Below are 26,597 nucleotides of genomic sequence, written 5' to 3' on the forward strand. Positions count from 1 at the left end.
TACACATGTAAATGCATACATACATAAACAGGTGTTTATACATATATGTGTGTGAGTATGTATATAATTATATCTCTTTGGAGCCCATTCCCTGTGGTAGGATAACTTGCTTAACCTTGATGCAGAGGGAAGGGACTTGGTCCTGCCTCAACTTCAAATGGAAGGCTTAGTTGACTCCCCATGGGAGGCCTTGCCTTCTCTGACTAATGGATGAGGACAGGGGAGGTGGGGAGAAGCAGAAGGAGGGGAGGAATGGAGTAACTGTGGTTGGTGTAAAATGAATAAAAAAATTTTAAGTTAAATAAATAAATAAATAGAGAGTAAAAAGTGATTGCAATGGTTGGTGTTTACAATCAATCTGGAAACATCTAGAATCACTTAGAATCGAACCTCTGTGCAAGCATTTGGGGGATGATCTTGATTATACATCTGAGATAGGTATTCCCACCTGCTCTAGCCACCATTCCCTGGCTGGGCTTTATAAATGGAGAAAGGAAACTGAGCATGTGTTCATTGCTCACAGCTCCTTGACTATGTATGTGAAACGACCTGCTGCTTTATGCTCCTGCAGCTTTGATGTCCCCACCGTGATGGACTGTGATCCTTAACTGTGCTCTGAACTGCCTAGAGTTGCTCTTGGCAGCATATTTTATTACAACAGCAGGAGAAGAAACTAAGACAAGTGTGTTGTGTGTGTTTGTGTGTGTATATGTGTGTGTGAGTGTATGAGATGGTTGATGTATATATTACGTTAGTCAATATGTTATACATATAGTTGCATGTTAATGGATGTATTAAAAATAATATATGAAATTATATTTTTAATTATTAGATTATCCCTTGTTGAAGGAAAAATAGCATATTATAAATAGATGCATCTGTATGTAAGGTTTATATAACTTGTTTATCTAAAAGCAACTATTATTGAGTTCAGTGAGTTAGGGTAGGGTGAGGATTAAGATTAATTATGAATATGTGTTGGATTCTTAGTTTTCTCGATGTGAATTCCTCCTACTAGTTGACTAATTACTGTTCCTTTCCTTAGTCACCCATTCCAAGTGGTGGCTCAAAAATAAGATGGTATAACAGGATGGCAGACTGTAAAGCCAGAGAAAAGGTTGGACTCTGCCTTGGTCATTTCTCTGTAATAGAAAAGCAATTTTTCTTAGTGAACAGATCGATCCCTTCAAAAGTAAAATTGGAACACCAATAGTTCCAATAGTTCTCAATAGATAAGTCAATTGGTTGCACTATACTTTCTCTATGATAAGTGATTAATTAAATGTAAATATAAATTGGTACTTTTATTATATACAAGATTTAATGTTACAGTGAGCTTTGCTTAGGCATGTACAAATTGTGCAATAGTTTACCAATATGCATGTAAAGGTAGCCAATAAGGCTTTTAATGCATCCAGTAGATGTGGCAGAGTTCAGTGGGGTAGCTACATCCTCATCTTATCAGAAAAACCATCAAGCCCATTTAACAACTTAGCATGCTGTCATCTCATGCATGTGTATTGCTTTAGCAAGGAAATGCTCAAGAGACCTGGAACTGTAACGGTAACTTTGCATTAGGAAAATATTTAAATTGTCACTAACTTTAAATTCATGTTCTGCTCAAACATTGAGAAGATTTTTTAGATAGCTGTTTACCTCTTAATGCCCAACATGATGCTAGGCCCTAATTGCTCATTTATTTCAAATTTTATAAAAGTCTACATGACTTGAAAATGTATTTAAATTCCTTAGCTAACATTTAAACTTTGACAATATGCTATTATAATGTTCATAAAGATAGAATAAAACACTAACCTCAGGTGAGTCATCAGATTTGGATGTGGAATTATTCCGAAAACGATCAAAATTCCCAAAACTACTGCTGCGCTGTAAAATTGGAAAAGGAAAAGAAACTTAAGATTTGACTTTCACAACTGAAAGTACTAAATTTATTACAGCTTCTCTGAAATGCATTTTGAATATGTGGGCTATGAAAAGTCTTTCTCTGGACTTTCAAAAGGCATTGGAGATATAAATATTATTCATATTTTATACTAGATCTTGCTAAAATATCTTCCTTTGACTTGTGTAATAGTGGTGAATTTTTTAATGTTAACTTATAGTATTTATCTCTTGACAAAAGCAACTGAAGCATCTGAAAATTCTAAAGGGAGCCTCCTTTAAACAAGTTGAACAGGCAACAACAAAGCCAACAACCAATAAAGACACAACAATGGAACAAAGCAAGCAACTGACTGATTTCTTCAACCTCCTAAGATAGGTTTGCTTATAAACAAAATTAATTCAAGTACATTTCCCACTAGTAAATCTTGTAAACTTTAACGTCTCTGCCTATAATCGGAAAGAGAATGCACAGATGTACGCCTAGTTGGAGAGTAACACTGAATTTCTTCACGTTTTCACATGGGATTGCATTGAGATCCCACTCCCCTTCCCCATTGTGCAGGTCATCTCCCCTCATTGACTTCAAGGAGAAGCTTCACATGCTGTTAGCAGACTAAATTTACATTCTTATGCAAACTCACTCTGGGTAGGTAATTATAAATAATCTTGAGATGCTTCAAAGTAAATGGCTCTCCTGAGTACATTTTCAAAATTTTTCAAAATCAGTGATTCAAAAAATTGACTTTCTCACTATCAATTTGATTTTTATGCATTGTTTAGCATGGCGGGTATCTAATCTTATGGTGTGTGTGCATGCATGTGTGTGTGTGTGTGTGTGTGTGTGCCTATAAATCCAAAGAAAATATCTTTTTTATTTGTTTGTTTTTGAGACAGGGTTTCTCTGTAGCTTTGGAGCCTGTCCTGGAATTAGCTCTTGTAGACCAGGCTGGCCTTGAACTCAGAGTGAGTTCTGCCTCCTGAGTTCTGAGATTAAAGGCGTGCACCACCACTGCCAGGCTCCAAAGAAGATAACTTGTCCTAAGGATTATACATCATTTCAAAGAAATATACTTTAGAAATGAATAGTTTTTACTGGAAAGGTAACCTAGTAACTTGAAAAATAAGTTCTATAGCAGTAGTCAGTAATCTACAAAGTTTGTTCTTGTCCACTCAGAAATCAGAGGTCACTTTAGCGAGCCTTTTCCAGAGAATCCTAGTCCTCAGCCTCATTCTCTGACAGAGCTCTCACCACCACTGCCTTTAAAACTCCTTATTTTCCGTGTACAATGGGTTGAAATAAAGAGCTCCTGGACATGTGACAAGTAGTGAGCCTGATAGTCTTTGTGCTTCAGAATCTTGCTCCGAGCATGATGGTTGTGCAGACGGAGTGCCTTTGGCAGATGCCTCCTGTGCTGAACAAGCCCGCAGCTCTTCTTGCTTGTGGTGAGAGGAGCGCTGACATAGCTGAAATTGTGTTTCACAGCGGAAAATACCACGTTAGTTCACAAAGAGCATACCAAGGTAGGGACACACCCACAGCATGAATCACTTTGACTTGCCTAGTAGGCGTTTCCATCAGTCCATCAGTGATGTGAGTTCAGAGGGAAGGGAGAAAACAATTGCCCTTCTTGCAGATTAATACATCAAGGACACCTATTCCTCTGCTGTATACTTGAGACATTCTTATGACCTGTTGGAACCTAGGCCGATGGCAATTTAGTAGCCTATATCCAGCCTGATGCTGCCTATTACATATTAATGAGAGTTACAAAATGGCTCCCACTGCTAGATAATGGGGCCTGTTGCATGGGAGGGCACAGAATAGATTTCACTTCAGCATTTCTCTACACTTATAGTCTTCCATTAAGTAATCAATAGCCACCACCTTTTCAAATTAGTTCTGCCCCCGTTATACCAATAAAGAAAAACAGATCCGTGAATAGTGATTGTAGAGAGACAAAGAAAACTGCTGCCTTGGGTCCTGCCAGTCCTCTCAGAACTAATCTCACGAGAACTTTAAGGTAGGTGTGTCCGTCTGTCCATCCTTATCCACTCTGAAAATAAGGAAGAGAGTTTCATAATATATTTATAATTTATAACTTGTTTTAGAAAGGAGTTAATGCCTACTGTGAGGTGTAGACAAGGAATAGCCTTATAATTTCTGCTGTCAAATTTTATAGTGAAAAGATAAAATGTATGGAATCAAAGCCTGCTTCTTACATAGTAGTCCTTAATAAATGAGAATATGCTTGAATATTCACAAATATGTATTATAGTGCAATCATTTTGCAGATACTAGCTGGTCACAGCAGCCCCCATCAAGATTAAGCAATTACGTGAAGAACTGTCTCCGGAAAAAGCAGCGTGACTAAAAAAGCAAGGCACATGTTAGTTAATATCTGAAAATGGTAGCATTAGGACATGTTTGCTCTTTATACTGTGTATAAGTATATTCAGGGACTTTGAGTGTAACACAGAAATAAAACACACACTTTGCATGTTCAGTGACTTAGGTTCAAACCCAGCTCAACCCCAGCAAAATAAAGTATACAGTCCTTATATGGTTAGAATACCACTTATAAAATGCCACTACAGAGAAATTTGTCACCATTCTGTAAATTTTCATATATATATGTATTTTCTCTTAACAACTAAATTTCTAAATTTTTGGATATGAGTGAATATTTGTATACACATATACATCATATTCATTGTAATATTTTGCCAACATTCATCAAAAAGATACTAACTGAGTAGCATGTGTATGGATCATTGGCAAAATACTGAAATTCATCTTTCCCTAATTCAATAGAACCATCCCATGATACAATGAAAATGCAAACAACAAAACAGAAGAAGGGTTCCAGAACAGGCCACCATTTATCTAAGCATATGTCTCATGAAGGCAAATACACGATTTCTCTCACAGAGCTATGTCAAAATAAATGAGTAGGGGTGACAAGAAAGAAAATATATTCCCCTGAATATACTTTGTTTCATAGATTTGAGCACAAAGCTATGTAAAAGTTTCACAAATTCATTAAATCAAATTCAGTCAAAAGAAGAATCCCTGAACTTTACAATTCAAATGAAACAAATCTACCCACTTCTAAATCGAGTTGATTGTTTAAAGGGAAAACTTATTATAAGTTATTTTTAAACAAAGCAGTTTGATAGTCTGTACATAGTTATGCTGCAAGGGGGAGATGTAATGCAAACTAAATGTTAACCTGTTTCCATCTGTCCTGACCAGTAGTACTGGTGCATGAATAAACATTAACAATTAAACTGAGTACCAGTACAATAACATTTGAAGTCAAGATTCTCACAATATAATGAGAGCAACACAGATATGAAATAAAATGCCTAAATAAGACCCGAAATCTTAAATTTCATTTGAAAACACCTGTGATATGTCCTGATGTTGGAGGAGGGCCGCTTCTTGGTTCCCAGCCGTCCGGCTAGCTTAGACCCAAAATAATCAGACAGAAGCTGTATTAATTAAATCACTGCTTGTCCCATTAGTTTTAGCTTCTTATTGTCTAACTCTTATATTAATTTAACCCATTTCTATTAATTTGTATATTGCCGTGTGGCTGTGGCTTACCGGGTAAAGTTCCCAGTATCTGTCTCTGGCGGCTCCATGGCTTCTCTCTAACTCTGCTTTCCTCCTCCCATGCTATAGGCCAAGACAATTTCTTTATTCATTAACCAATAAAAGCAACACATAGACAGAAGGGCCTCCCACATCCTGATGCACCTCCACTGAAAACACGCTCATACACACTCTACTCATAAACATAAAGGTCTGGAACAATGGCAGCCCAGTCTTGTGTCACTTTAGTTCACACTACATCCTATGCACACACCTTCAAAATGGAAGCAGATCTCTTCTGAACTAAAACAGAAACATAGTAGGATGCCTCTTGCCTTGTCAAACCACAGGCGTGACTGCCAAATACATAAGGGGCTCTATGGAATTTGTTTAGTATTTGAGTATATTGTAGCCCAAGCCACGCTATTTTAGTTTTAGTAAATATTATAATACATGTAATATATTGTGAAATAGTTGCAGCATATTTTAACAGGTCAGAATTCACTGCTTCTTCATCATCCTGAAGACAAACACATCAGCTATTGTATTGAGAAATATCGCAACTGTATTTTGAAAATAGACAAAAATAAAAGACAATAAACTGTCTTTTCTGAATGAAATATATTTCAGATAAACTACAAAATTGATCATGGAAAATTATTCCAAATATGTATAGATTCTGGTTCTTAAAATTGATGAACTTACGAAATTACTATTTTGCAGATCTCTACTTATACTGGGTATAGGAAGTGCTTAATGTCTACTCAAAGAGAAGCGGCTAGAATATTTGCTTTGTAATGGAAGGACTGTGTATCTCCTATATGATAATCTTCAGAGGGAAGGAAAGAGGACACGGAAATATGTATGTACATGGGGGCATGAGCAAAGGGTAGAATTAACCACAGTTCTGTCTCTACCAGATTTTAGTTAATACACAGACGTGCAAGTCTGTTCAGTGATGTTAAGAGGATTTAGTTAGCTAGAAAAATCCGGACGGGACAAACAACTTCTTTTTTTCCACTTGACTCATTGATGGAAATTAAAAAGAAAAATAACAGGTGAGTTATAAATTTTATAAATCAAGAGACTTCATCAGTTAGATCAACCAAATACAATCTGGGTATCATTTGTATATAGATCAAATAAATCACCATCAAAACCATCCAAAGTATAATTGAAGAAAGATTTAAAATGAGTGGCTATTTGTTGATGCTGAATAAACATCAACAAATTATTTTCAATTTGTACTATAGAAAATCTTGTGGCAGGTAGTAAGTGTGTTGGCATAAAAAACAAAGACAGCTGTCATTGGATGGCTAGCTGGCTTGTACATATTTATTATAGATTTTAGTACTATACTTTTGCACATGCTTGAAATTTTCTGAGAAAAAATACTTAGTATATTTATGTGTGTTTGTGTAAAACATTTATACATAAATATATATATATATAGGTGGCGAGAAGAAAATTTGTTAAAATGTAATAGTCTGTTGAATTTTTAATAAATCAATTTTTAAAAATTTCATATTTTCCTTGGTTTGTAATTTCTTGTACTCTGTGTCACTGGGATATAAAATGGAGGTTTTGAAAATCAAAATTCATTTTTAAAGATTTATTTACTATATTAGTTTATGTGTATTTATGTGCCTTCAGAAATTATGTCAATTGCAAAAGTGTTGAAGGGATGCGTCCTCTCACCACTACACTTTAGAATATTGCTGAAATTAATAATAACAACAGCCCTGGAGGATGAGGAGATAAGTGTGCAAATAGGTGTGTGTAAATTAATAACTTGTGTTTCTCTGATGACAGAGCGCTACTTGCTGAAAGTCCAGATGAGCTGCAGGTCATGGTAAATAGAGTGGTGGAAGTCAGTGAAAATATTGATATGAAGTAAACATCAAAAAGATTGAGATACAGCACATGAGAAGGGCACCCAAGGATATTAACATTGTGATAAGGAATCAGAACCACAAGAAAACAGCCTTTTTCTGACTGAGAAGAAACCTAAGTTCAAAGGAGGGAACTATTTCAGACATCAAGAGGCAGATGGGAATAGTGAGGGCTGCTTTCCAGGTAATAGGAAAGGTTTGGTCAGCATGAGACATAATGACAACAACAAAGTACAAGTATATGAGACACCTGTCTAGAGCTGCCTTCCTTACCACTCGAAACCTGGACAATGAAACACTCCTCAGAACAGCAACTAAATGCGTTTGAGATGGCATGTCTCAGGAGGATTCTGGATGTCACATGAAGAGATAGGCTGTGCAGCGATGACACTGAGAAACATCTCCATCTACAGAAGGAAATAAACTACAGAATACAACAGTGGCGCTTGAGATACTTCGGCCATGTTATAAGAATAAATGATAGCAGATACCCGAAGATAGCACTGTTTGGAGGAGTACACAGGATAAGGCAAAGAGGAAGGTCCCAAAAATGCTGAATAGACAGCATAAAGGAAGACTGTGGAACCTTGGGAATGAGGCTAACACTAGTATCTAGGACTGCCCAGGATAGAAACAACTGGGGAACCGCCATAAATGGGCTGCCCATGCATGCTTAAGCATGTCCGGGGCAAATGATGATGATGATCGTGACACATACATCAGTGCTGGCAGAGGCCAGGGGCATATTGTTCCCCAGAAATGGAGTTACAGGCAGCTCTAAGCAGTATAGGATTGGTTCTGTAAACTGAATCTGGGTCCCTACAAGATCAATAAGCTCTCTTTACCACCGAGCCATCTCTCCAGCCTCCTCAAATCTAAATCCATTCTTATATGGGCTGGAGAGATGGCTCAGAGATTAAGAGCACTGCATGTTCTTCTTTTGAGTCCTGAGTTCAATTTCCAGGAACCACATGGTGCCTCAAAGGCATCTGTGATGAGATCTGGTACCCTCTGGAGGAAGATACCTCGTCAGTTGTCATTATCAACTTGGACTCAAAACAAAATATGAGCAAGTTAAACAGAACTCTATATATGAGCTGTCTATGCATGCTTCAGCATTGCCAGGGCATGAATTTCTTGTATAACTGTGGCTTTGGATTGACTGCTCTAAAGTCTATATGTGGTCCCTTGATCACAGTTTTCTTTTTTCATATTGATGTGGGATACCCTTCTGTATACTGTAAATATGTTGTATTATCACTGGTTAATAAAGAAGTTGATTTGGTAGAATAAACCCAGGTGGGAAATCCAAACTAAGATGAAAGGAAAAGGAAGGCGGGGTCTGGGAGATACCAGCAGCCTCCTGGGAAGCAAGAGGTGATCCTTGTAGTAAAATATACAATAATAGAAATGGGTCGATTTAAGTTGTAAGAGCTAGTTAATAATAAACCTGAGCTCTTCCTGTAAGCGGCCAGAGGTGACCCTTGAAGATGGTTTGTTACTCTCTTTACCCAGAAAACCCTAAAATAGAGAGGATCAAACCTTCGGGTTCACTTTAAGAACACCCATGAAACGGCCCAGGCCATCAAGGGTATGCATATCCGAAAAGCTACCAAGTATCTGAAAGATGTCACTTTGAAGAAGCAGTGTGTGTACAAAGGTGGAGTCGGTAGGTGAGCCCAGGCCAAGCAGTGGGGCTGGACACAGGGTCGGTGGCCAAAAAAGAGTGTGGAATTTTTGCTGCACATGCTTAAAAATGCAGAGAGCAGTGCTGAACTGAAGGGTTTAGATGTAGACTCTCTGGTCATTGAGCACATCCAGGTGAACAAAGCACCTAAGATGTGCCGACAAACTTACAGAGCTCACGGCCGGATTAACCCGTACATGAGCTCCTACCCCTGCCACATCGAGATGATCCTCACTGAAAAGGAACAGATTGTTCCAAAGCCAGAAGAGGAGGCTGCACAGAAGAAAAAGATATCCCAGAAGAAACTGAAGAAACAAAAACTTCTGGCATGGGAATAAATTCAACATGAAATAAATGCAGATAAAAGTTAAAAGAATAAAAATAAATAAACCTGAGCTAATAGGTCAAACAGTTTGTAATTAATATTGAGCCTCAGAGTGGTTATTCAGGATCTGCAGGTGGGAGAGAAACCTTCAGTTACAAATGTTATACTCTCTTTGGAGGAGTAGGTGTCAACTGGAGTGTTTGAACAAAATGCAAGTAACAGAGTTAGGGAATCCATCCATTAGTCTCTAATTTTGCATAACAACCTTAGTTCTGTAGATTGTTATCTCATATGCAAGTGGAAGCATTGTTAGTAATCACTGGTCCATCTGGACAAGCAGACTGGTGTAAGGGTTACAATTTGAATAAAAACCAAAGCAACAACTGCACAAAGCCTCCTTGAAAATCCATCACTCTGAGATCGTCTTCTCTGCCGTGTTATCCCTCACAGAATTTTAGCCTAGTCTTTTTATTTTCAGATTAGCTGTTCTCTGAACAGGATGGAAGGATGGAACTAAATAGGCTTTTTAAACCACTCAGCTGTCTGTATTATGAACATGAAAGAAAACTATGGAATCTCCTTTAAAAGTATGAATCAAGCTTTTGGCCAAAACCAGGAGATTTGACCTTAGATCTCTTTCTTACCCAGCTACCAGCTTTTAGGGTTGCCAGATAAAATCTTATCTGCACCATGACTTTCAAATTTGAGTAAGGCACCTGTAGAAGTGTCAATCTATTTCAAAGGAAATATTTGCATATGTGAGTCAGACACCCACTGTATTTTGAAGTATACTGGCAAATCAAAGATTATACATACTTACTGCCAACAAGTTTTCACATCGAAATATTACTCATAAGAAGACATTTGTTAGTATCCACTCTTTATAACAAAATCCTGTTTGAGCTCACCATAAATATTATATTATAAAAAGCTAAATCCCAACAAGTCTGTCACCCTTTATCAGAAAGCATTCGAGGATTTAATTGTTCTGGCTGACTCAGGTGCTAAGATGTTGGAGAGCATCAAATTTAAATGACTTAAAATAATCTGTTAGGATTGCCTCAGCGTTAAATAATTACAGCCTCATGCGGTGCCAATGGAAAACAGTACGTGGAGTGTGAGGGAACTTCAAGCTAAAACAACAACCAGAACTGCGAATTCCTGCCTTCAGCACTAGCATTACAACCCGGTATAAAGGCAACGAACGCAGGGCTCAATAAAAGGATGAAAAGAACACAACACAAATCAGTGCTATGGATATTTTCAGTGTGCACCTGGCCTCTAGGAACCAAAGCTAGCTGGCTGCTTCCTGACCTCATCAGCTTCCTATCAACTGTCAAACACATGGAGGGGGTGCAGATGCTGGTGCTGCCGCTGGAGTCTGAAGTTTACTCAGACCTTCCATAGTGAAACTTTAGTTTTAGAATTTTATGTGCCACTAAAAGGTTTCCTATAAATCGAAAGTACTTCAGAGATTACTTAAGGGAGAGGGGAAGAACTTTAATAATAACAGAAAATGGCCAATGCAAAAATGTTATTGATAACAGTTGATTTTATGTGTTAAACAAGCTCTTAGAGTAAAAAGAATATGTAAGATGCTCAACTTTACCTCTACATGATCTGCCATAATGTGTCATTATTTTAGACTGCAACTGAAGACTGTAAGTTACGTTACAGTTCTAGCAATTCAGTAGAAAGCGCTTCATTCTATTATTATGAGGAGTTTATAAGCAATACTTTCATTTGCTTTAAATACATTTGTTTTTTCAAATTCATATACCAGTATGCTAGTGTGGACAGTTTGTTTAGAAACTTTTTGAGGAGTCATACAGAGAAATGTTCAGACGTCACTTCTAGGCTTCAGAAGTCCTGGCTACCTGTGTGCATAGTGTTCATAAGATACAATTAGTTCTTGGAAAGATGTAGGACATAGTAAAGACACGAGAAACCAAGGTAACAAGCCTGATGTATCTGCCTTCCTTACCAAAAGATGAACAGTTTCCTTCAGCTATTTTCACAAGTCATGACTAATCTTGGTTTCTGTGGACTGTGGTATGAGAAGGCTGTGAAAAGGATAGATGATTCAAATCTCTAACGAGAAAAAATATGCATTCTTCCCGATAAGTCTAGAAGATAACTTTGGGGCATACTTGTTTTTTTATCTATGAACAAATATTAAATATGATTTTAACTGATAATGCTATTACTGACTTCAATCTAATTATTTAGTCAGTTAACTAAACTTCAAAAGCATAATAATTCTGCATTGACGTTTTGTGGATGATATTTAAGATCCTGGTAAAAGAAAGCAACTAGGGCTGGGTTTGGTGGCACATGCCTTTGATCCCAGCGCTTGCGAGACAAAGGCAAGTAAAACTGTGCGCCTGCGGCCAGCCTGGTCTACAAAGTGAGTTCCAGGACAGTCAAGGCAATGATGAAAAAAAAAAACAAAACATAGTCTCAGAAAACAAACAAAGAAAGAAGGCAACTATTACTTAACAGAAGAACTTTAAATACTGTTACCTTGCAACATTAGCCCAAATTGTAAATTAAAAAATTCTCTCTTATTAAGGGCCTAATTTTTCAACTTGTACCATTGCAACTGATATTATAGCATAGAACCAAATAGAGCAGCATTAATCTAAGTGAAAAAGTATGAAGCAGAAGTTAAGTCCATTAAATTTTGGTATTAGGAGAGTTCAAAGAGATAAGAGTGACTTGCCACTTATTTACTGAACAACTCCTTGTAGAAGCTAATGTCTAAGACCTCTTTTTAACCTTTTCAATAGGTATAGGTGAAAAAATGCAGTAAACTGGTGATGAAATCATCATCAGAATGGTGAAAAGATTGTGGTACTTCCAAGTCCAAGACATTTTTGAACACATTAAATCATTTAATACATTTTTTTCAAACGTTAGGTCTTTAAAACATCACCTAATAGCTTTGTCCATCATGTATTACTACAACTAAGTCTATCATTGGAGTTAATATATGAATATGTGGTGTGTTGATATATATTGTATAATATTACATATTAATGTAAAATATATATGCTCACAAAGAGGCGAGGTTTGTGTACAGTGCTCATCACTGTGAAATCATAGTTACATGGGGGGGGGGGATTAATTTGGGAAGAGGAAATCTGCTCCCTGATTTTCCCAGAAGATGCTCAGGAACACAACATGTAAGTCCCCTACATTTTAAACAGGTTCTGCTTTCAGTTGGCCTCTGGGTACAAAGTGACCTTTCTAAAGGTCTCCACAAAGGGGATTTTAGTCATGCAGTGAGATCTCCTTGAACACAAGTGATGACAAACAATAAGCTAATTCTCACAAAGTTTTTTTTTAAGTCATTTTTACTACTTTTAAATGGGTGGGTTTGATGCATGATTTTGGTGGCCCTGATTAATGGGCACCGGCAGCCCAGCTCCTGGAGTTGTAATGTGTCTGTGAGCTTCCCTTCAGCCGAGCACCACCATTAATCCAGTGGCATATGTCAGCTCAGCAAAGCAAGGTCACTCTTCTGCTTCAAGGGGAACCTTTTTAGAAATAATAAAACTGACAGAAAGTTCTTTTTTGCATGTTTTATGCTGCCTGGGGTTGAGTGCTGCAGTTAATATCATAAAGCTTATAAACACCCCTTTGCAGGCAGCAACTGCTGCCACAGGGCTTAGGAATTTAAACGTTTTCTTTTTTTTCTCTTAGTAAGAACAGACATGTTTATGTGTGGTAAATATATGATATGCATTCCCAAACAGGGGAAGAGTATGAGGAATAAATAGTACTAGGAAGCCTGGGTGCTAGGATTTTTTGGAGGGGACCAATGGGCTTTGTCACTTTATCAAATATATTTGTTTTTCTTTCAGCAAATTTACATCTGGCTACATGTGTATTTCAGTGTATTGAGAGATACATAGTTATAGAAATAAATTAAGCTAATGACTACTCTATGACCTATAATGTCGTGTCTCATAACTGTAGTATATTTACTTCTGAAGGAATATTTTTTAAATTATAAACATTTGTTTCATTGCTAATGGCTACTTTAATTTGGTAGGTAATAATAATAAGGTAATAAGTAATAATGTGCTAATCTTTGAGTAATTTCTAGCTACCCTAACTTAAATAACCCAAACAAAAGCTTTCATTGAACCAAAGAAAAACAGTAGCTATGGAGATCTAACAAAGAACATATATAAGCATAGATATTACCCAATTTAAAAACTTCAACATATATTACATTTATATTGATTGTACTTTAGAAAGTCAACAGTAACAGGAAAATATTCCTGGAAAATCCCTGTAATATTTCAGTATGTTCTTTAGAGGTTAGTAGCCAATTTCTATCACTATGGATTATAAAATAATATTTTTATATTGGTTAAATATGCCTTGAGTCTTATTCTAGATAGTAAAACTACATAATTACATAAACAAAGTTCATTATTTGCTGCTTTTCACTTTATTACATAGAGAAAAACTATTAGAAGTAGCACCAGTTAGTAATTTGGGTCAGTCCTTCTAGGAAACCAATGTATTGGTCAAGTCTCTGGGTCAGGTCTGGAGATTTTCTCAAGCTCACACAAATAAACAACCTCAGGTTGACTCACAAATAAGACCAGATGGTGAGACTGTCAAATATCTCCTTCCTGTGAGAACTTCCTCCCTCGAGGAGAATACATACTGCAGACTAATGAAAGAACTCGCTTCCCTGGAAGAAATGGTACCTGAGGCAGCAGGTCACTACTGGGACATGGTTTGCTTAGTGTAGCTGGATAATGGTGAAGTCAGTTAGGTGGCATCAAGACTGGAGACATGATGCTGTTGCCAATTGCATCCCGGGTTAGTGAGCAAGTATGCAGAGCTAAATGGGATGTTTACTTCTGTTCTTTGTATCTCTGCAGTCATGGGTGTAAGTTTCTCTCCCCCCCTTTCATACATATGTTCATATGTGTGTCTGTGTATGTTCCCTACAAAGCAACACTATCCTGCTAACAATCTTTTATGCCCTTTCCGTTATGATCTACTATTTGATTGTTGTCTTGTTTCATTGCATTCTGATTCTAGAAACGGTCGCTGTGTTTGTGTGTGTGTGTGTCACCCAGATCTTTATCGTGGATGGGTCTTTAGGTTTCTCTGAAATAGGTCACTTCAGTAAATGACTAACATTACCCATTAGTCATGCCGCACTCAGTGCACACATACGAAAAGATCACTACAATGTGCACTCTCTAAGTGCTTTTGGTGGTAGTCAGCAAAAGGAAGAGAATGCCAGCATAGTCTGGAAGTCAGAAAGACCTCTCAATCCATCCTAAGTTCTCCCCAAGTCCAAGAGTACGAATATGAGAAAGATCTATCTCCTATTCTTGGCAAGAAAACTAGTTTGAGTGAAGCTAACTATAGTCAGAAAAATAGAGCAAGTACGGAATAAGTATTGCAAGATTAGAAAATGTGGCAAGATCATCTACTGAACATAGACGAAGGCCAGGAAATATCCACATGCTAATAACCTCCAAGAAGCCTACATAACAGGCTTGTACAAGTCCTCCTTTTCCAATCATAACACCAAGGCTAAAATGAGATTTAACAAACTCGTCACAACCCTCTGGTTAGGAAGTACCAAAAATTGTTCCTTCAAGCCTAGTTCTGTGTGACTCTGGTTCATGTTGCCTACTGCTCTGCCAGCTAGCCACTTCTACTTTGTGTTGGAGTGACTGATAAAGGCTTCCTGAAGATGACAATCTGGCTAGGGAATAAAACAGGTGTGAGTTCATGACTATACAAGAATCATTCCAGAGCAAGAACAGCAGAGAGTGTGGTCATAGCATCAGGAAGAGGGGTCTTCATGAACCACCTAAATGAGACTGGGAGTTCGTGGGTATCTTTGTAAAGCACCTCAGAGGATCCTAACATATAATCATAAAGCACTGCCTAAGGGCATAGAGCAGATTTTTTTTCCGTTAGGTATATTAGATGATGCCTTATGGAAGCTACTGGAATATAGCAGGGGTCCATTCACATGAGAAAAGATGAGTGTGAAGTGGGCAAGAGGGTGTGAGACAATGCCATGCAATCTGGATAGCGGCCATCAGAAGAAAGGAACCAAAGATAACTGGAAGAAATCAGCAGTTGAGAATAAAATCCGCACCTCTACGAGCTGGTGCACTTAACAGTCCAAGCACCGTTAGTGGCTAAACTGGGTTGCCTCCAAATCCTGCTGTCTTCTAACTTGAGCATTTCAGTTAAAACTAAAACTGTGTGAAGTTAAAAACTTCAAAGAGATCTTTATCTAAAAAAATGTAACCATTGAGTGTTCCCTAATCATATCTTACTGGTTTCTTTTCAGGATGCTGTCAGTGGTACAAAAAGAGATTCTGGGGGAAAATTGCACAGGAAAAGACAACACTGGGCATCCATCTACGGGTAAAACTGAAAGCTGTGTGACAGGTTCATCTCTTGCAGACTTCATTGGAAACCAAGCCTCCTAACATGTAAATTTTGGAAGAGGAGGACTTAACGATGAGACAGTAGCTTTCTTCATCTAGGAATCATCCCAACTACCACCACAGGACAGTTTCAAAGCATTCATTTTTCTTAATGGAGAACAGCTTTTTTTCCTCTAATAAGAAGTGAACGTGAATGACTTATTTCTAAAAATCCACCTGAGTCCGTAATACTAGCAAGTGAGAGAAATGGATCAGTTTGGTAATACGTACTTGGAAACTTAGAGTGTTTATGGACTTGATTCCCTGTGGATAATGAAGCTATTTATCTCTAAATCAGGCCTGATTCATAGGAAACTCATACCTGTTATTGTAACTCTGCTTACAACCTGATGATTGAGGTGTTTACAAGCCACAGTGGTGACCCTAAAAGTACTCTTCTGTTAAGCAGATAGAGCACCAAACTGTCCTCTAAATGTTTATCTTTATACCAATAGATTGGTGCAGCTCTCAGACTTCATCAGAGAGGTATCTTTGTGTGGTGGGTGGTGGCTAATGCAGAAACTCCTCAGAGATCAGTTTTCAGATTATCAGAGGCTTGCTCAGCCACAAATTGGGACAACTGTGTCACTCAACCCACAAAGCTCTAGGGGCCGTTATGGGAGAGGGTGCAGAAGGGTAATGAGTCAGAGGTGAGGGAGGAGCAGAACAAAACAGTGTCTTCAGAACCTGACAAAACTCCTGCTTCAAGACCTCACAGCACCTGTTTTTGTCTGCACATGGATCTGCAGGAGATAAAGCTCATCAACATTCAAGTGTGGAGGGTGGAGTCACACAAACTCCCACCCCTACCTGACGAGCTATGGGTAGTTGATAGCTTCTGAGGGATGGAGAGTCAACTTTTGTAGGTCAACCACACCCTAGTGGATGATCCCAATCCTATGAATATTTGGACAACACAAATTGGATTAGGTGGGTTATTAAAAAGGATACAAATGATTATTTTTGACAGGTAAGAAAAGCTTAACACAGTTCTAAATGCTGAAGTTTAGACACATAGAATACCTGAACTGTATCTGGAAAGAACTGGAGGGAGGGTGTGATTTGATCAAATTTATTGTGGAAAATTCCCAATAATTTAATGAACATAGGAGTCTCATGAAAATGCCTTATCTTAAATAAGTACCAGGTCGTGAAAAGCCCTCCATTTTCTTGTACCTGGTTAAATAAGAGTTAAAGTGCATTTTAACAGATTTGATACAGAAAAGTAATGCAGACAGCTCTTTAATGCCACAACTATGTGTCATCCCTGTCTAGGAGCATAAATTTGCACAGCGGGCAGTGCAGTGAAAACAGCTCATAATCAACTCATCACCTCTCATCATTGCTGGGATCAAATGCAAATGGGAAAGAATGCCACTTCAGTCACTGCTAGTGAAAATTAGCATCTGTGACACTAATGGTGTCTCATTTTGTATGCACTTTAGATTAAAAAGAACCTTTTTAAAAAAGCTATTTCAAGAAGTGCCATTATTCCAATGTTTCCCTTTACAATGACAGTGGTATTGAATCTCCTTAACTCCAAGAAGACCCCAGTTGAAATGCATTCACACAGACTGCCATACTAGATATATTAAGACCGCTTTGTCCTAACTCACACAGACTACCATACTAGATATATTAAGACCGCTTTGTCCTAACTCACACAGACTACCATACTAGATATATTAAGACCGCTTTGTCCTAATTGCAGTTCCAAATTTCATCTGTGTGTTCCATTTTCTTTTTCTTTTCAAACTTTCTAGCATATTCCCTCACCTGGATCAAAGACTGACCATGAGGAAACAATAAGCTTTCTAAGAATCTTGCCTGGCCTTGGGCATAATGGATTTATTCTTCAACACTTAGAAATGAACTAAAGATGGAGTTAAACAGATACACACAAACAACTTGCTGTGATGAATCACACTGAATAGACTCACAAAACTTTCCATTTTTCAAATATTAGTCAAGCGCCTACTATGTTAGAAAGCTAAGCAAATTGTGATATTTTGAAACCATTTGACAATTTAAAAATGTATACAATTCTAAGTCTTGAAATTTGCAGATAGGGTACCTGGAGAGATTTCATAGGTACAATTCCAGAATTTAGATGGTTGAGAGGGACCTTAAATTCCTTTTCAAAGTACAAATGTCCCTAAGGATAGATGCTCTGTGGTCTTTAAAATTCCTCTGGCATTAAGACAGACAGAGACAATACAATACCCAGTATTGTAATAGTGGAAATAGGTATCATAAGTTTTTCATATGACGTTTTTCATCTATGTATCTTTGGTTAAGTTAACTGATTTTGTTAAATATATGTAATCTTTTATATTCATTTGCCTCTTCATTTATGAAGCTAGATATGAGCTGTTATCCAACAGAGTTGTGGCAACTATTAAATAGAGTAGAAAACCCATGAAGAGCAACTGCTAGGTATAAAATCGTAATAAACACAGCAGAAAACATAAACATGTTATATAAACACATGAAAAACTATGTCCTATAATTATTCGAACATTTATAGATCATAAAAACAATATAGATAAAGAGGTTATTGAGTCTGCATATGGATATGCTTACAAGTCTCTAGATCATTGTCAGCATTGAGCACTAGTGCTAAAATAGTACAAATAAAACACAATAAAAAAGTATGGTGTATGAATCAAGGTTATTTTTAAGTAAAAATGTAGACTGCTTAGTCACAATTCATTAGGTTTCACTTTTATTTGAAAATTATCTATATGGTTCTGGGGCACATTAAATTTGTAAGAATTTATTAATCTTTTACTGTATTTAGTTAGGTGTTTTATAATATGTCTTTAGATATTTTTGGTTACCCAATATGGAAGAACATTGATTTCTCACTCTCAACCTAAATTATTTAATAATATTTCATAATATACCTGAAAGATGTTCATCTTGCATATAAGCTCTTCAGTAAAATAAACTTTAGCAGAATGGAGAAACAGTATATAAAACAAAGGTACACCGTAAATGATAAAATAAGATGTGAGAAAACTATTATTTGTTTTAAAGTTTTACTCATTGGTATGTTTCTTGATAAGTACTATAAACAAAAAATAATACATTGCTTCGTAGGTAGAATTCTCTAAAATCTATAATTGCATATTAGATTCATGAATATTCTAATGTCACAACTATAAAACATATTAGAAAATACTAATAACAAAGACTATTTCTTTAACATTATTTTCAGCTGATATAGAAGAAATAAAAATTGTATGTGGTCTGGCTTCCCTATCGTGTCTCGCTACATGCATCATTTTTATAAGTGTTTAAATCAAACACATGTCGTCTCAAACATTTATCAATTCATTTTGTGTGTGTCTGTGTGCACGCACATGTGGATGGATGTACAGTTTCCTTACATGCATGTGCATCTGTGTGTGAAGGCCATTGGACAGCCTCTGGTGTCATTCATCCTAGGTTGCTGTCTGTCTTGGTAACAGTGAAGCAGTTCCTCTCACTGGTTAGAAATCCACTGTCATTTCATTTAGGCTAGGCACGCTGTCCACCTTGCTCCGGGATTATGCCTGGATCTGCCACCCAGTGCTGGGATTACAAGCACAGAACACTACACTGTCATTTTTTATGTAGTTGCTGAGGATAAAATGCTTGTGTAGAAAGCAGGTTATAGATAGAGCTGTACCTAGACCCTCGACTTAGCATTTCATTAGAAGTTGCTTCATTTTAATTACATATAGTAATCTTATTATGCAATAGCATCCAAGAACTTCTTATTTCCACCTAATGTAGTGCCCACTGGTATTCTCTTTAAATAAAAAGTTGACTAGTTTTTGTTTCAGGTAACATTAGGTTTCATAGTTTTCTCCTGTGTATGTGGTACTAGAGGATTAATCCTATGGACACAGTCAGGGCTGTGCTGCCCAATGACATTTGCAACCCAAATTTATAGATTTAAATACACCAGAGGGTTAGATATTATTTCCCTCATTTTTAATGTCACAATTTAAAAAAAAATCGAAAAAAAACATCTCCATACACTTGAGAGTACACCGCAAAGAATTAATGGCTGTGGCTTAGGGTATGGAAAATATTATCTGATAGATATTCAGTATTGACAGCAACACCCTGTATTTCAGGCCAGTTTCTTGGTAGCTCTATTTTGTCTTTCTTAGATAGGTATCACATCACCCACCTTTGTTATGTATGGAGGATTTTGTACTCCTTCTACTAACTGTGTGTGTAGGGATCAGAATAGAACATTTTCCTGCCATCCCTCATGGATTATACCCTTGACCCATAAAATATTCAAAACTTCTCTATGGCAAAATAAATATGAATTAAAAGGAGTTGTTTCTAAGACATAGTTATAATAAATGGAAGACTATTAGTTCCATAGCAAAAATTTTAAATATATGTTTGCATATTTATTGCTAAATATGTTCATGTGTTTCTAAATACAAAATTTTACATTTATAAATAAAGAGAATTTATTTTGCTTCAGATTTGTTGGAGAAGGTTTCAAAACATTGAACATTGTCTCAAGCCACCTCAATTCAGAAGGACAAAATCAATTTCTAAACAGTTTCTCTGATAATAACAAATAAAAGCTGATAAGAAAATATCAACTCTTTAAAAATATTCAGAATCTACACTATTTATTGCACAAACAATAAAAAGATTGAATTTTGATTACCTTGAGAAGTGTTAGGAGTCTATAAACAGAGCAGATCATTTCTGACATCGGAACGTCATACTGAAGAAATTAATGTTGCTGGTAAAACTAACAGTGCTATAATAAAAGGTAAGCTTGGCTTTTCTATGTTTTAGTGAAAATTATTAACAAGAGAAAGAATAAAAAAGAACATTCTACATAAGATTGACTTATCTAATTTACTAACTTGTAAATTTTGTTGCTTCTCAACATAGGACACACAACTTTCTCTAGTGACAACGTGTAAACATATGTACAACAAGATATCATAGCATAACATTCAAAATACAAAAAGAAAAATAAAACTAACCCCAAAGCCCTCCATTTACAGCCTTCTTACAACTACATATTTCAAATGGCTAAAATTTAACAAATAAAATAATTTATTCAGTACTCTGGAAAGACATTGAACACCTCAGTAATGAAAGCTGTCCAAAGAGAGTCCATGATATCAATGGCTTATGCAGAGACCACCAAACAGATTTCTGTGAAATTATCTGAACCCAAACTTAACTACCAACATGAATAACTGAATCTAATACACAATTGTGAAGACCATAATTGCCCACTGGTATCCAATTTGGCCACATGAATTTTTCCATAGGTTCTATGATGCACTAAACTCTCAAATAAACTGACGAGAAACAGATAAAATATGTTTGTATGTGTGTGTGTGTGCATGTACGTGTGCACATGTGTGTGGTATGTGACTGTGTGTATGTTTGAAAGTGTGTGTGTTTGAGTGAGTGAGTTTGTATATGTGAATATGTATGCATGTATATATGGTATATGTATGTGTTAATGTGTGTGTTATGTGTTTGTATGTATGTGTGTACAATTTACAATCAATTAAGAAGTCTCAGTTTATTTAACTATGTTAGGAATTACCTTACCTTCGGTTTTTGGTGTTTCTCTTTCTCTGAGGCGTTAGATGGCTTCCTCTTTAGCATTTTGAATTCAGGCCACCACTAGTGTGCACAGTTTCTGCTGTTACAGGGACAACTGAAAACAGACGGCAGTTGCTGCCTGTGATGTACAGCACCAGATAGCTCAGAGCCCTGTGATGTGGCACTTCCTCCTTTGGTCAGGATATGACTTCACTGTCTCCTTGGGTAAACGTTCCTTTTTTCTTCCCTCTTCTACCTTACCGTAATGATTTAGCAACTCTGTACTTTCTTCTCTGTGCTATATTCTATAATTCCTATCTCTCACCTTTGGCATGCCTACATTAATCCTTCATGCCTACAAATCATTAAGGGTATAATGATTTTAAAAATAAAACTTACTTTCTCAGTTTATATAAAAATGAAAGAATTTAACATATTAAATAAGAAGATACAAGATCTAAACCAATCAGTGTAATCAAACAGAATATTGTGGAGTTTCATTATCAAAAATAAGCAACTATTTAGAGAATTCAATTTTATATTTCTATAATTTTTCACTCTTTGAGGTTATAACTGTGTCATTTCCCCCTTTCCCTTCCTCCTAAACTTTCCCAGGTACCCCCCCTCGCTCCCCTTCAAGTTCATTGCCAATATTTCTTTAATACTACATATGTTTATTTGTTTCTAAATATAAAATTCTACATTTATAAATAAAGATCCAGTTGAAGTTGAGTAATATTAATCCTTCCTAAGGCTATCTGATTACTACAGAGTATAGATTAAATTCACCTAGCTTTAAATAGGATTATAAGTTCAGATATAAATGACTGTACACAGGTTACCTTTTAAAAAGCACACGTGTCATTGTTATAAGCCCCTGATTAATAAATGACCCACTTCCTGCTACATAATATAATTCTGTATCTGATAATTGCTGGTTGATAGGTGACCTCAGTGACTGATGAGTGCTGCCTCCAAGGTAGGCATCCAATGTTGACTAAGAAAGCCTAGAAGCACACCAATATGTCTTAACGGATTTAGTAAAAGCCAAATCCAGGTATCCAGACATAAATGGAAGAAGCTGATGCTTTCTTACAGGAGCTTTCATCAGAAGTGAAAGCGCAACGTGTTTCAAACATTAGCTCTGCTTCAGCCGGATGCTTCAAGAAAAGTTTCTGCTTATCAGCTCCTTGGGTTATGAATAATAGTGCCATAATCTCAGTAACAGCCTCTAGGATTCATTGGTACCCATGTTCCATGCCTTCTTTATCAATTTCCCTTCTTACCTCTGTGCCTTCCTCCCAGAGGTCCAGCCAGAATTCACTAATTCCCTTACGATATACTAAATTGCGTACTCACTATGTGCTATTGGACAATATATCAAACCTATTAACTAAGAAAATAAAACAATATTCTTTATGCACCACAATAGAATTGGGTAAATAAAATACAATTATGAGGATTATAGTTAATATACTGCCACAGTTTTTGAGGTATTCTGAGAACCAAGGTTAGTATTTTCAGCGTACTGGCAGGGAAATAACACCAGAAACCCTTAAAACTGCAAGGCTGGGTAACTCCCTAGAAGTGTGCCTTTCTGTGAACTTTCAGGGTAGGCCTCAGTTAAGCTACAGTGGTAAGTTATTCCGTCATCTAAGAAATTGAAAGTCATGAAAAACTTCTTCTCCGAGCTGAACATCTGTGCCCTTTGTGCTCTTCCATTTTTTTTTTTTGTCTAAGATAGAAGTTTAATTCAGTAGTGGAATTTAATCAATTAGATCAGAAGGACAAGTGGTCATACCTGCTGCATGAAAGTTTCATTGAGAATAAAAGAATAAAAAGCAATGCCAAAATAGATCACATTTATGCAACAGCACTTCAGAAGAGTTTTTTACATCAAAAATTATTGGTGGCTACTGTGAAATATCACACAGTTATTTCTAGAGTATTTGCTAGCTTATATTTTTATAATGACAACTAAAAATATGGAATACTGACATCCCTAGAACCCACGTGTGTGTGTGCGTGTGTGTGTGTGTGTGTGTGCAGTTTAAATGCGGTTATACTACATGTGATAACAATGCTCTCCCAGAGCCATAGACTCCCTAATAAAAACCCCCATGCCAGTCATTGGAAAACCTCCCGTTTGAGTTCTTGATTGATTGTTAGACTATGTCCATGACTTTCACAAACATTATATATGCTATTTTAATTACCTTTGGTTCCCTTACAGAATTTGAGGCTAATACTGTGTTGATGAAGACACCAAACACTCCAGACACAGGACTTAGATGAATCAAGCTGGAACTGTCATGTAGACCTCCTCCCTGAAGATTAGCTCTAATGATGTCAAAAGATGCTTGCTTATCTTAAGCAAGCTGCCAACAATGACTTTCCCAGAAAAATATGCCTAATGGTTACATTAGTGAAACTATCATCTTGGGGTACCAGCAGGTATCCCTTTGGACTTAAGGCTTGGTCAATAGGAGGAAATCCATGCCCAGTTCCATAAACATAGCAAAGTGCCTGTAGCTGCAGAAGTCATGGACACTACTACTATCATTTTCCTAAACCAATATAATTTCAAACTATATTCTAAATTTTTATTCTCATACCCAACGTGTAACTTTCACCTCACATCAAAGAGCTTCTTTTTGTAGCATGTGATGCTTACTACAAAGATCCACAACTGGTCAAAATATATAGAAGAAGTGACTTGCAATGGCTAACCTCAGTTGATACATCTAAAATGCAACCCCTATGCCTAGGGTTCAATTGGTACATCTATAGGACAACCCCTATGCCTAGGGTTCAATTGGTACATTTACAGGACAACCCCTATGCCTAGGGTTCAATTGGTACATTTACAGGACAACCCCTATGCCTGGGGTTCAATTGGTACATCTACAATGCAACCCCTATGCCTTGGGTTCAGGGACACAGTGGAAGATGATGTGAAAATATTATATGAGCCAGAGAACCAGGACCCTTGTTGCTGGAGATATATATGTAAGTAGATATATGTGTGTGTGCATATGTATATATACATATATGTATATATGAACACATATAAACACACATGTAGATATGTCTGAATGTATATGTATTGGACTTAAGGACTTAAGGCATAGACATATATATGTATTTATGGTTTTTTACCTTTATGGACATGGCTATTTCCATGTAGCTAGTATGAATTCATATACCCTAATTGGACTTGATAGATTATAAAAAATAATAAAAAGTACATGGAATTGGGAGGGGTATCTATTAGAGATCTCAGAAGAAGCAAGAAGGGAAATCAGGTGTATACATAAATCAAGATTAAGTCTATGCACAAATGAAATTATCAGAGTATAAGATATTTTTAAAGTGAACAATATCATACTTAAGAATTTCATATAAGTATTTGTTTTATATTTCTAGGCATTTGACCAGCTCTATTACCATAAGAAGTATTTAAAATGTAAATAAAATCAATATCTTGTTTCAAATTTATAAATGAGAGAAGTGATTTCCAATTTTTCATCTACTTTGGAAAAACATTCTTTGGCAATTAAAAGATGAGATGTTTGAGCTCTTATTACAATATAACCATGCTACAGTCTTTGATGTTTAGAGGATGTCATGTAACAAATGCTTTCATTAACCTCGTGGATGCTAAGGAATTCTGCAACCTAGATAATTAATGAGTGACCTGAAATGCTCCATTAGGTTCAGAATTCAATGGCACAATAAGACTGAAGTGAAGGCTCAACCCTGAGCACACCTAAGGGCTGGTCATGGTCAGGTCAACCACTAGGCCATGAGTTGCTTCAGATACGTGCGAAACAAGGAAATTGCAAAAGTGTCCTCTTTGTGCTTTGCCTTCGCATGCTGTCTCAATGGTCTTATAGCAGACACGGGATGAAACACATATGGGACGGGGTGGACATGACCACTTCCTATTTGTGTCATGGATGGTGAGTCAGATAGGCGAAGAAATGGCAGTGAAGTGAGAAAGTGAGGTATAGATTCTGGAAAGTTAAAGTTAGATTTACATGAGTTACTTCCTTCATCCACCAAAAATTCATTCAGTAACCATCAAAGCCAAATCATAATTGGCAGAAGAGTAGTTATGGGAAATTTCTGTCTGATGGATGTGATCTCAAGATATTGATTGTCTGATGATTTGCTTTCACATCTCTGCATTTACCATTATACAGTAAAGAAGAAAATTAAGTAGAAATGTCTTCTTCCTTCTAGTTTTCTTTTTTTTATTTTAGGATGTTTTGCTTATTCAATTTATGAATGTTTTGAAATAAAATCCTTTAGAATGGGCCTAGATGCCCCACATTGCCTTGATGGTTGTGCCTTTTCGGCCCCATGTGATTGGTCATGTGCAAACATTTGCCCCCACACCTTCCTGAGACAGCTATGTCTGAGACCATAGATGATATGAGAGGACTGCCCCTTCCTGAACGCAAGAGAAGCGGAGTGTTTGGGTGTGATGAGTGGGCCAGAGGGAGGTGGGGAAGGGAATGAGAGGAGAGAATGGAGGAGAAATTGTGGTCAGGACATAAAATAAATGAAAAAAAAACTAATAAAAATAAAGGAAAAAGAAAATTAAAATATTCAGAAAAAGAAGGAAAAGAAAGAGCCTAAAGCGTTGTTGAGCATGGTAATGAGAAGCTTCTTTCAAGAGTGCTAGAAGTAGCAGCACAGTTGCCGTCATGGGCTCCACCGAGGAAAGTCATGATGGAAAGGAGATTATCCATTAACATCTGCGGGATTCTGTGTCTTGTAATAATAAAAGGAGTCGACCTTAAACACAGCTTGACTCGGTAGTTCCTCTTTCTCTTTGGCCGCTCAGCCCAGTCTCCTTTTTCACAGAACTGGAAAGGGAAGTTCAGAGAAAGCAGTCTGGGCAGAGGTACCAAGTACCTACCCATCTATAACCTATGTGAAGTGGAGGCAGTAAACTATCACAGGACCTGCCTCCGTGGTGGCTTCCCTTTAGACTGTACTTTTCCTTGCTCTGGGGAGTCATTTACCTGGTTCCCTGTTTATTCATCATTATTCCATAGAAACTCTGTCTTGCACACTTTGTGAAGTCATTTCAAGCCTACATGTAAAACTA

The 26,597-nt window shown here is 36.9% G+C and overlaps 1 protein-coding gene across 1 annotated transcript in view; it reads right to left on the reverse strand.

Moving 5' to 3' along the window:
- The window catches only part of Samsn1 (SAM domain, SH3 domain and nuclear localization signals 1), a 49,394-nt gene extending 27,763 nt beyond the window's left edge, over window positions 1-21,631 (reverse strand). Inside the window, exons 1-2 of the mRNA XM_075956605.1 lie at window positions 21,485-21,631; window positions 1,816-1,887 (exon numbers count right to left, since the gene is read on the reverse strand). Of these exons, the coding sequence (XP_075812720.1) occupies window positions 1,816-1,887; window positions 21,485-21,541 (129 nt within the window). The 5' untranslated portion in view covers window positions 21,542-21,631. The remainder of the gene's footprint in view (window positions 1-1,815; window positions 1,888-21,484) is intronic.
- Window positions 21,632-26,597: the final 4,966 nt, after the last annotated feature.

The sequence above is a fragment of the Microtus pennsylvanicus genome, chromosome 1 (genome assembly GCF_037038515.1).
Source record: "Microtus pennsylvanicus isolate mMicPen1 chromosome 1, mMicPen1.hap1, whole genome shotgun sequence".
NCBI classification, from domain to species: Eukaryota; Metazoa; Chordata; class Mammalia; order Rodentia; family Cricetidae; genus Microtus; species Microtus pennsylvanicus.